The 12,500-nt window shown below is 36.9% G+C and overlaps 2 protein-coding genes across 3 annotated transcripts in view; one reads left to right on the forward strand and one right to left on the reverse strand.

Moving 5' to 3' along the window:
• LOC125047027 (apolipoprotein D-like) overlaps nt 1-3,878 on the forward strand; it is a 10,387-nt gene extending 6,509 nt beyond the window's left edge. Inside the window, exons 4-5 of the mRNA XM_047645058.1 lie at nt 347-507; nt 3,752-3,878. Coding sequence (XP_047501014.1) covers nt 347-507; nt 3,752-3,820 — 230 coding nt within the window. The 3' untranslated portion in view covers nt 3,821-3,878. The remainder of the gene's footprint in view (nt 1-346; nt 508-3,751) is intronic.
• Nucleotides 3,879-7,093: 3,215 nt separating this feature from the next.
• Nucleotides 7,094-12,500, reverse strand: part of LOC125047037 (adenylate kinase-like) — a 16,712-nt gene continuing 11,305 nt past the window's right edge. For both annotated transcript variants that reach the window (XM_047645079.1, XM_047645086.1), the window contains exon 7: nt 7,094-7,432. In XM_047645079.1, the coding sequence (XP_047501035.1) occupies nt 7,401-7,432 (32 nt within the window). In that variant the 3' untranslated portion in view covers nt 7,094-7,400. The remainder of the gene's footprint in view (nt 7,433-12,500) is intronic.

The raw sequence follows: 12,500 nt of genomic DNA on the forward strand, positions 1-12,500 counted from the left end.
TATAGGGGAGAGAAAGAGAGATAGTGGGGAGAAAGTGAGATAGGGGAGATAAAGAGGGACAGGGGAGAGAAAGAGGGACTTGGGAGAGGAAGAGGGACGGGGGGGGGGGCAGGGGATATAAAGAGGGAAAGGGGAGAGAAAGAGGGACAGGGGAGAGAGTATATTAATATATAGAGAGAATATATCAAATATATTTCTAATATAGGCACCTCGGTATTTTTCCTTTGTCACCATTCATCGACCATGCCATACCCCATCACATTTTAGTACTTTTTTTTTTTTTTTTTTTTTGTAAGCAATACCGTTACCTTCACAACTTGACCTTTCTTAACTCTTATTCCACCAGTTAAACCCCCCTTTGATATCCTGGACACGGACTATACCAACTACGCCTGTGTCCATTCCTGCATCTCCGTGGTTGGCTTCAAGACCGAGTTCGTCTTCATCTACGCGAGGAATCGAACCCTGGAGTCGAAGCTGGTGGAACACTGTCGCAAGCTTTTCGAGGTGACTAGTCTGTTGCTATGTTAGGGGCCAGCTGGCATTATGGGACAGAATGACCGATAATGAGAGAGATTGAGAGTGAGTGTATGATTGAGTGTAAGAGAGTGCGTGTACGAGAGTGAGTTTACCAGAGTGAGTGGTTGGGTCTTTATTTATATATCCATATTTGTGTGTCTATGCGTGTACGTGTGCGTGTACGTGCGTGCGTGCATATGTGTACATGTGCGTATCTGTATCTGTATCTGTATGTATGTATGTATGTATGTATGTATGTATGTATGTATGTATGTATGTATGTATGTATGTATGTATGTATGTATGTATGTATGTATGTATGTATGTATGTATTATACATATATATATATATATATAAATATATGTATGTGTATATATAATATATATGTATATATACATTTATATAATATATATGTTTATATATACATACTTATATAATATATATGTATATATATACATACTTATATAATATATATGTTTATTTACACATACTTATATAATATATATGTATATATATTATATATGTATATATACATATATATACATGATAAATATGTATATTTGTATGTACATACATGTATGTATATTTATATGTACATATATTTGTATATATGTATATATATGTATATATATATATATATGTATGTATACTATATATCTGTATATAATAATATTTACATATATATACATATATGGATGGGTGAGAGGGTGAGAGAATGAGTGTGAGAGGGTGAGAGAATGAGTGAGAGAGGGTGAGAGAATGAGTGAGAGAGGGCGAGAGAATGAGTGAGAGAGGGCGAGAGAATGAGTGAGAGAGAGCGAGAGAATGAGTGAGAGAGGGTGAGAGAATGAGTGAGAGAGGGCGAGAGAATGAGTGAGAGAGGGCGAGAGAATGAGTGAGAGAGAGCGAGAGAATGAGTGAGAGAGGGCGAGAGAATGAGTGAGAGAGGGCGAGAGAATGAGTGAGTGAGGGTGAGAGAATGAGTGAGAGAGGGTGAGAGAATGAGTGAGAGAGGGTGAGAGAATGAGTGAGAGAGGGTGAGAGAATGAGTGAGTGAGGGTGAGAGAATGAGTGAGAGAGGGTGAGAGAATGAGTGAGAGAGGGCGAGAGAATGAGTGAGAGAGAGCGAGAGAATGAGTGAGAGAGGGTGAGAGAATGAGTGAGAGAGGGCGAGAGAATGAGTGAGAGAGAGCGAGAGAATGAGTGAGAGAGGGCGAGAGAATGAGTGAGAGAGGGCGAGAGAATGAGTGAGAGAGGGCGAGAGAATGAGTGAGTGAGGGTGAGAGAATGAGTGAGAGAGGGTGAGAGAATGAGTGAGAGAGGGTGAGAGAATGAGTGAGAGAGGGCGAGAGAATGAGTGAGAGAGGGCGAGAGAATGAGTGAGAGAGGGCGAGAGAATGAGTGAGAGAGGGCGAGAGAATGAGTGAGAGAGGGTGAGAGAATGAGTGAGAGAGGGTGAGAGAATGAGTGAGAGAGGGTGAGAGAATGAGTGAGTGAGGGTGAGAGAATGAGTGAGTGAGGGTGAGAGAATGAGTGAGTGAGAGTGAGTGAGAGAGATGAATGAGTGAATGAGTGAGTGAATGTGTGAGTGAGTGAGTGAGTAAGTGAGTGAGTGAATGTGTGAGTGAGTGAGTGAATGTGTGAGTGAGTGAGTGAATGTGTGAGTGAGTGAGTGAATGTGTGAGTGAGTGAGTGAATGTGTGAGTGAGTGAATGTGTGAGTGAGTGAGTGAATGTGTGAGTGAGTGAGTGAATGTGTGAGTGAGTGAGTGAATGTGTGAGTGAGTGAATGTGTGAGTGAGTGAGTGAGTGAATGTGTGAGTGAGTGAGTGAATGTGTGAGTGAGTGAGTGAGTGAATGTGTGAGTGAGTGAGTGAATGTGTGAGTGAGTGAGTGAGTGAATGTGTGAGTGAGTGAGTGAATGTGTGAGTGAGTGAGTGAATGTGTGAGTGAGTGAATGTGTGAGTGAGTGAGTGAGTGAATGTGTGAGTGAATGAGTGAGTGAGTGAATGTGTGAGTTAGTGAGTGAATGTGTGAGTGAGTGAGTGAATGTGTGAGTGAGTGAGTGAATGTGTGAGTGAGTGAGTGAATGTGTGAGTGAGTGAATGTGTGAGTGAGTGAGTGAATGTGTGAGTGAGGGAGTGAGTGAGTGGGTGAATGTGTGAGTGAGTGGGTGAATGTGTGAGTGAGTGAGTGAATGTGTGAGTGAGTGAGTGAATGTGTGAGTGAGTGAGTGAATGTGTGAGTGAGTGAATGTGTGAATGTGTGAGTGAGTGAATGTGTGAATGTGTGAGTGAGTGAATGTGTGAGTGAGTGAATGTGTGAGTGAGTGAGTGAATGTGTGAGTGAATGTGTGAGTGAGTGAGTGAATGTGTGAGTGAGTGAGTGAATGTGTGAGTGTGTGAGTGAGTGAGTGAATGTGTGAGTGAGTGAGTGAATGTGTGAGTGAGTGAGTGAATGTGTGAGTGAGTGAGTGAATGTGTGAGTGAGTGAATGTGTGAGTGAGTGAATGTGTGAGTGAGTGAATGTGTGAGTGAGTGAATGTGTGTGAGTGAATGTGTGAGTGAGTGAGTGAGTGAGTGAGTGAATGTGTGAGTGAGTGAATGTGTGAGTGAGTGAGTGAGTGAGTGAGTGAGTGAGTGAGTGAGAGTGAGAGAGAGAGAGAGAGAGAGAGAGGGACGGAGAGGGAGAGGGGGGGGGGGGGGGAGTCAGCACCACGGATATCCATTATATACTTGTTTCACATAATACATTTCTTATTTGCATTAATTCAAAATATTTTGCTGCATTAGCATATCCACTTCAACTTGGACTCCGATTAATAGTAAAGGTATTACATTTCAAATGGTAAGAAAAGAATCAGTTTTACATATGCTGTCACTGTTTAACACCTTAAGCATGCTAGATTATTCATGAATACTGGTGTATCCGAGTTTGTACATCTGATTCCATAAAACTTAGCGAAGTATTTAATATATAATATGACTTTCATCTACTTCTGACTGATACCTTTTTACTGATTCAATCTTTGAGTTAATGTGTATTAATTACAATTTTGTCTCTATACAGTAGTCATTCGTACCAAAAAATGTGTTTTGTTTAGTCACACTGTATAGCTATTTATCCATTTCATTCTAATGTAATAACTCTTAAGTATTCAATATATATATCAGTTTTTTTTTTTATGTAAAAGTTATTTTTTTTTAAATTAACAAAATCAATTCCTTTTCAGAGTAATGGGATTACTACCACAAACCTGGTGGATGTGCCTCAGAGCAATTGTGAACATTCTGAACTCTGACTCTCAGTAATTGCCTGTTGTTCTGGACTATGAGGATAAAATAAATAATTAAAATGTATTTTTTTTTTTATATATATAAATTTAAAACCATTGAAGTGAAAAGGAAGATGAAAGATAAAATGATTTTAAGGATAAACAAAGCACTGTGTCAAAAATTCCCAGTTTTATTTTACATTGAGAAGCACACAGTGCCTATATTGCTTTACACAGATGCAGCCTGGATTCGCTAGGACAACCATATTCAACATCTCTCGCTGTTCCTCCAGATCCCAACAATATTTTTTTTTTTAGTTTTAATTACATAAACCTCTAATGTGCCCCCATTTATAATACATAACAAATAGCACACAGTGCCCCCCAAAATCTTTGATATAAGAACCCAGAAGTTAAAATGACAACCATTAACAAAAATATATGAGGGAGAAAAAGTACTTTTTTAAGAGCTGTTTTTCATGAAACTTGTGATGCATTGCCCAGGTAGTACGTTCAACTTCAAGATTTTGCAAGCCACACAACTCCACCTTACCCTTGCACTTCCATCTTGCCACTAATTCCTTGACCACAGGTCTTACTTCACCACAAGATGTTACTCCTCAATTCCAAAGTTAGTCAGTCACTAATAAATGTTGCTAATTAAACCCTCTGCAAAGGCTTTTCTCATTTACTCTTAACTGCGTGCTTCATAAGTGCTTCATAGTTTACCGCAGTGGCTGTAATATCTTGTATTATGGCAATAATTAGTGAAAGTGTTGTAAGGTGGATGAGATAGAAGCTTAAATTCAAAGTAACAGTTAATGGGAAAATATTAATGAAAATAAAAAAAAAAATATACAAAGATAAGATGTATATACATGTGTAACTATCAAACTCAGAAAATTTATGTACAGTCAGGTACAAAACTGTCAAGGTTGTACCATCAGCTAAATTTTCATGTGACATCTGATCAGTCACGTCCTCCACTAGTTCCAAACTCCTAGGGGAATTTTTTTTTATTTCAAAAATCTAATTTTTCAATCCATAAGTGGATCTTGTGAGGTGAGCAACACATCTAAATTAGTCCCTTTAATATCCCCCTCCCCATAAAATGTGACACCAAAAGAATGTATCCGCACAATGGACAACCTAGCAAGCAACTTTTTTTTTATATAATTATGTAAGTTTTCTTATAGAAAAATGCTCCATCAAACTGGAATTCAAGTGAGACTCCGAGTAATCTCTGTGAACCTTACCTATGTACATATTCATTATTTACAGAGCAGCAATTAAGCAAATCTCGAAGCCACGTATTCCCTAAGCGCAGAGGAGCCTTCTCTCGCAGGAAAGAAAAGATATTTTGAAAACTGCCAGCTGAGAGGAAGGGTAGCACAGGGTGGGGCTGGAAGGAAGGGAAGGTACTGTATCCACATGTCTTTGTAAAAGGGACGGCATAGGAATGGAGGAATAAGGAGGGGATAGGAAGGAAAGGGAAGGGAAGGGAAGGGAAGGGAAGGGAAGAGAAGGGAAAGGAGGGAGAATGGGGGGGGGGGATAAGAGTCAGCGAAACAGAGCAACATGTTAGGGTTTACGGCATTCATCCCCCATAGCCTTTTAACACTTAAGCTCTATGTCCTTTTCACTCGAAAAAGAAAGAAAGAAAAACTAATTACAGTATTTAGATTACAAGGTAAAAAATAAAATACACATGCCTGACAGAAGTCCTAATCTCATACCCTAACCTAGTATTATGCAGTGATGTTAACATTAAAAGGAGAAAATATATTAACTGAAAAACATTGTGAGGGAATTGTATTTAACTAAGGAGTCTGCTGCAACATAAGGAATATCAGATTCAACCTTGTCAAATAAGCTTCAGGTCAGGAGAAAATGTGCATTTACGTAGGTGAACATATATTAATATTGTATGTATGTTATATATAAATGAAATATGCACATAAATTGCATGTTTGTGTATACAGCCACACATACATACATATATATATATATGTATGTATGTATATATATGTATGTGTGTGTGTGTGTGTGTGTGTGTGTGTGTGTGTGTGTGTGTGTGTGTGTGTGTGTGTGTGTGTGTGTGTGTGTGTGTGTGTGTGTGTGTGTGTGTGTGTGTGTTTGTACACACAGACACACTCTCTTGCATGTATAAATGTATGCATGTATGTATATCAAATTACACAAAGGTGTATACAAGAAATTAGTGATCACATTTCTTAATTAGAAGATTTAAACTGCTTGAAATTTGATGTAAAATGGACTTTTGTAAAGTCCCTTGTTCCAATATGTTTGCAAGGCACCAAAGCTGGCCTTAGCTGCCTCATTTCAACAAAAAAATAATCTGGAATAGGTATTTTCCCAATATTTTCCATTTCCTTTACAAAAAAAAAATAAAGGTTTCCCAAAAATTCTAATAAAAAATAGTACCAATGATAATATTAGTTTTACCATAGCAATACAACTATAATATTAATAATAATAACAATGTCCTAGGTACAATATTCCTATTACTAGTGGAAAAGAACACCGATTTCATTATTACAATGATTGAGTTAAAAATAAAGGTAGAAGGAAAAAGGTCAGAAATGTCATCTATATACACAAAACAGAATGAACATTACATAAAAAAAAAATAAAAAGAATAAAAAAAAAGAAAGAAAAGAAAATGGCATTTCCTACTCTCTTCTTTTCTTTCTTTTTCTTTTCGTAACTTGAGACTAACAAAATGTCAACCCTGAACTCTAGAACACTTACACTCCTGCTGCAAAACTCTTTTTTCATACAAAAAGCATCACTTGATCATGGCCTAATTTTAAAAAAGGTAAATCCTAATCTCACAAAATATGTACCAATATATGTACATCATTGTATGTATACAAGTGAGTGAAAGTGAGTGAGTGAGTGAGTGAGTGAGTGAGTGAGTGAGTGAGAGAGAGAGAGAGAGAGAGAGAGAGAGAGAGAGAGAGAGAGAGAGAGAGAGAGAGAGAGAGAGAGAGAGAGAGAGAGAGAGAGAGAGAGAGAGAGAGGGAGAGAAGTAGGGAGGGGAGAGAGAGAGAGAGAGAGAGAGAGAGAGAGAGAGAGAGAGAGAGAGAGAGAGAGAGAAAGAAAGAGAGAAGGAAAGAGAGAAAGAAAGAGAGAAAGAAAGAGAGAAAGAAAGAGAGAAAGAAAGAGAGAGAGAAAGAGAGAAAGAGAGAAAGAGAGAAAGAGAAAGAGAGAGAGTGAGTGAGTTTGTGTATTTGTCTTTGCTTATTTATATACATACACAGCTTTAGTTTATATCCAATTTTCAGTAACTTTTTCCTCTTTGAAAACACTAACAATAAGGCTCCCTTATAACCTATCATGTTGACTCTGACATCTTTACAGAATGAACAGTGACCGACCTAAACGACTGTGGCAGTTATATCCGCTGGTTGGGAGTAGCCGCCAACAGGCAGCACTCCTAATGCTTACCCAAATTTTTAAGAACTGGATTATTATTAATTTTTTTTATTTATTTTTATTTTCTTTTTTTTTAATTAATGGCAGTTGGATCTGCTGGTTGTCTTAGAAAATGTAAGGAACACCCGCTACTTTACAGTGACTTGAATTAGGACTGCCCTCCTAGACTTGCAGCAAATTCTGTAAAGGAAAAAGGATAATGTTATGAATACTTTTTTGGCATTTATACAAGTTCTAAAAAAATATCAGTACAGATGAGAAATATAACAAACAAGATATAGCAGAGACCCAATTGATCTCGGAAAAAAACAACCTATATGCTTCATGCTCACATCAACAATAAAAAAATCTTTGATGTAGTTGTACCCAAAATATTTAAAACCAAGTTTAGCCACTTGAAATCCATTCTTTGCAAGTGATTTTGAAAATTAGGTGTTGGGTTCCTCAATTAACTGACTTTGCTCTAAGGTTTCTCATCTCCAAATCCACATCTTAAATTCGAGTACCAGGAAAAGTTACCAAGGAACTTTTTAGAATATACTCTGTAATACATCCTATCATTCAAAATTTCTGACGCAATACCTAGAAAGCGAGCACATAATAAAATTATGATAGCTACTGAAAAAGAAATTTATAATCAACGATTTTCTCTTATCTTAAAAGTGATATGATGAAAGAGGTACTGGCATCTTTTGAGACTGAAAAAACTCCATAAACAATCCATGTGCAAATCCTGCATTATGCAATAAATACTAAAGGAAACAATTTATTTAATCAATCATTAAAAAGACAGCAATTCTGCAGTGGCTTTGTCAGAGTCCTCAGAATCAACATTAACCAATTTTTGCATTGAAGGATGATAACCTCTGAATACAGCTTCCTTGAGGAGCTGTAACGGTAACTACATTACTTCTTCAGTATGTATTAATAGGGTGGATGTGTAAAGGTGAACTCTTAACCTGACCTGGACAGGCCACGCGTTCCGGCTTCATAACAAACCACTTGGTTTGCGGAGTACACCTATACGCATGGCTATGCGCCAGAGTGAGTGGAGCAGGATGTTCAGCTTGGTGTCATGGACTCCCGTGCCCAGTGTCTGGCTATTGCCAGAAATCACCAGAGTTTATCACACTCAGGGATTCTGTTCACCCGGCAGTGATCAGTTAACCCCTTGATGACAGGTGAAGAAAACTAAAAACTAAAAAAAAAAACTACTACTACTACTACGCTCTGCCGATCAATGGCAACGCGCCAACATTGAGCACTGGAGTTTGGTACAACAAGCCGAATCACCGGCTCGTAGCGCTTTGGCACGCCACCGCAGCATGCAGCCACACGCCACAGATTGGATTATTTGTTTTGACGCCTCACAGCGTGACCCATCAGGAAGGGGTTAAGGAAGGATCCTTTGTAACATATGCATTATGGGTTAGGATTCTTTAGCACTTCACTCAAGCAGCCACATCATGAGAGCTGTTGTGTCCAAGTGCACAAAAGATTGTCCCTTTAGTTAAACCAAGAACACAAGTGTCTCTCAAACGAGACAGCCAGCTACTGGCCATGTACTGGCCGTCTAACAGGTGAGACGCCTGCTATTATTAAGTTAAGTGCCACCCACAGAGCACTAATACAAAAATTTAGGTATTCCAAATTTACCTTTCCCCTTCCCTTTGCAGACAGCATTCCTTGCAGATCTCAAAACAAACTTATGTTATATTTTATAAAATTTCCCAGTAAATATTCCTAAGCTTATATCATTACTGTTCAATACATACATGGCACATTCAAAGTTGGGCACAAGTGAGAATTCTTTGATAACAAAATGCATATGAAGTTTACATTACAAAAACACGGCAGCTTTGATCATAAACATGAATGGAAGGAAAGTTCCAACATCGCATTTACCCCACTTAAAGGTTCTTTGAGCCTAGTTGATAGATGTTTGGAGAGAAGTCTACCTGATTTAGGACTATCTACCACGAAAACACAAACAAACAGTTAAGAAGGATAACGAATATCAGGTCACAGCTATGTGCCTGCTAAAGCAGAAAGGATACTGATAAAATAAAATCAAACAATATCAAGCCTGTAACATACTCCTGTATATCAGGTCAATAGATAATCCTAGAGACCATCAAAGAGCTTGCTTGTTTAATGGCTAGCTTCCTTCAACCTTTGGATAGTTTTTTCAATGGATTGATACAAAAAACATGAACTGCTTGTTGTAAATACATATTCTTTTGTTCTCATCTGTTTATATCTAGATATCTCCCAGTAAAACACTGCCATTTATCTAAGCTCCTGCAATTTAACCCAATGCCTGCAGGTTTATGTACTGTCCCCTGTGATTTTTGGGAATTTTGTTACATATAGATGGCTGTGTGTGTGCTCAGCCCCCCAAGGAGACTATTAGTAGGCCCTTGTGACTGCACCTGATTTCCTCATTCCTTGAATTTGTGGGAAAATGTTTTTTCTCTCTAATGCTATTAATAATGATATTGTCTTTATTCTTATTGCTATTGTGATTATCAAATTCTTACCAAAACATTAATAACATTAAAGACAATAAAATAACTGAAATGAAGCTTTCAAAAAATCAAAGAAAAGGGTAAACAGGTGGGATAGGTAAGACTAATAATTGCCTCCTTGGTGACAGCCTTGTAGAGTCATTTATATTTAAAGACAATAGGTGAATTTTTTATTACAGTGGACATGGTACTGTAGTCTTGTCACCTGCATTAATTGGGTTAAAAAGCGAGATAAATTTCAGGAATCTAAAAATAATAAAAAGGGGTACATGTAAAACTAACTATATCCCACCTTAGCTAAAACTGTCACTGTTCCAACAAAGCTCGTGCTATATAAAAAGGTTAGGCTCAAGGATGCATGAAACCGCATTCTAAGATCCCAAATCCTGTCATGAGACATGTAATATCAAATTCACACTTTATAATACATATATAAACATATACTTTATACACACATACACACACACACACACACACATATATTATATATATATATATATATATATATATATATATATATATATATATATATATATGTGTATATATATATATATATATATATATATATATATATGTGTATATATATATACATATATATACATATGTATATATCTATATATATATTATATACATATGTATATATATATATATATATTATATATACATATATCTATATATGTATACAAATGTGTATATACTGTATATACTATACATACACACATGTATATACATACATGTATACATACATATTCATACATATATACACATATGTATACATATGTATATGTGTATATGTGTACATATATGTACATATATACACAAACATATATACATATCTACACAGACATATATACATATCTACACATGCATATATATATATATATATATATATATATATATATATATATATATATATATATATATATATTTACACACACATATATACACATATATACATGCATATAGACATACATACTAATGTATATACATATATACATATACATACATATATAAATATAGACAAACATACATATATAAATATAGACAAACATACATATATAGACATGTATATACATGCATATATACATACATGTATGTTTATGTATATATATAATTATATTCACACACACACACACACACACACACACACACGCATATATACATATATATACATACATGTATGTTTATGTATATATATAATTATATTCTCTCACACACACACACACACACACACACACACACACACACACACACACACACACACACACACACACACACACACACACACACACACACACACACACAAAAACACACACAAAATTTACATAATGGTTTAAATTTGTTGGTTAGTAATAAGCAGCTTAATTTTCCAAACTAAGCTTTACAATTATATTAATGTAAGCAGGTCAGAAGAGAAGGGTTACCAATCTTAGGGCATTTGGGAATCTTGACAGAGGCAAACTGCTACAACAATGCCAATACTTTTATGCCTATTCATCAATACTTGGGGCATAATGATTTAACGAGCCCTAAAGGAACCTTTAACCCTAAAATCTGAATGAGGTGAACATCACACCATGAAAGAGTTTGGCTTTAGGGGCTGGCAATGTGAACACGCCGTCACGGGAAAATATGCTGTGAGCTGAGGTGACACAAGCTTGCCATCATGAGCATTTCAGCTGAGGACCAGGGTGGTGGGAAAGACTTGCCACGAGTACACAATCATCTTGGAAGGTGAGTAGACTCATTTGGCATTTAGAAAGGGGCTTCTGCATTATTCAAATCGATAAACAAATGTGGAATGTAGTGCTCATGAGCCATGACTGGAAGAGTGAGAGAGAAAGAGACAGAGAGAGACAGAGAGAGAGAGAGAGAGAGAGAGAGAGAGAGAGAGAGAGAGAGAGAGAGAGAGAGAGAGAGAGAGAGAGAGAGAGAGAGAGAGAGAGAGAGAGAGAGAGAGACAGAGAGAGAGAGAGACAGAGAGAGAGAGAGACAGAGAGAGAGAGAGACAGAGAGAGAGAGAGACAGAGAGAGAGAGAGAGAGACAGAGAGAGAGAGAGAGAGACAGAGAGAGAGAGAGAGACAGAGAGAGAGAGACAGAGAGAGAGAGAGAGACAGAGAGAATTTCTTTTTACAAAAATAGCCTACAATCCCTGGACCCATCAGAGCGGACACTCACATAAGTCTATATGACTGTCATGAAGCACCCAGATCCAATGGGGTAATCATTAACGACACAAACTAATATCTAAATATCATGTAGGGACATGAGGACAGGAGCTGGGTTCTACAGTCAGCAGAATATCAATACAGATTTTGCACTTTTTAGGAGTGTTTTATGGAGCCTTTTAAAAGAAATTATCCATAATTTTTTATATCTAACAAACGCATGGACCACCATCCAAGTAACACACACTGTATTGCCAAGAGAGTAGAATTCAATGCAATTTAAGCAAATTACATCCAAATATTATATATGAAAATCAATCTACTTTTTTCTGGATGGGGATCCATGACTGTAGTGAATAAGAAATATAATTAATTGTTACTGGGGACACAGATACTCCTTTCTTAAACTACAAAATTACAACAAATGGACCAGACAGGGTGTCAGCACACACAACTACACAAGCTTAATGCATGCAGAGGAAAGGGTTAGTGAAGGTGGCACTAGAATAATCATGACAATGAATTTACAAAGGTAGTATGAATAAAAGGAT

The sequence above is a fragment of the Penaeus chinensis genome, chromosome 4 (assembly GCF_019202785.1).
Source record: "Penaeus chinensis breed Huanghai No. 1 chromosome 4, ASM1920278v2, whole genome shotgun sequence".
Taxonomy (NCBI): Eukaryota; Metazoa; Arthropoda; class Malacostraca; order Decapoda; family Penaeidae; genus Penaeus; species Penaeus chinensis.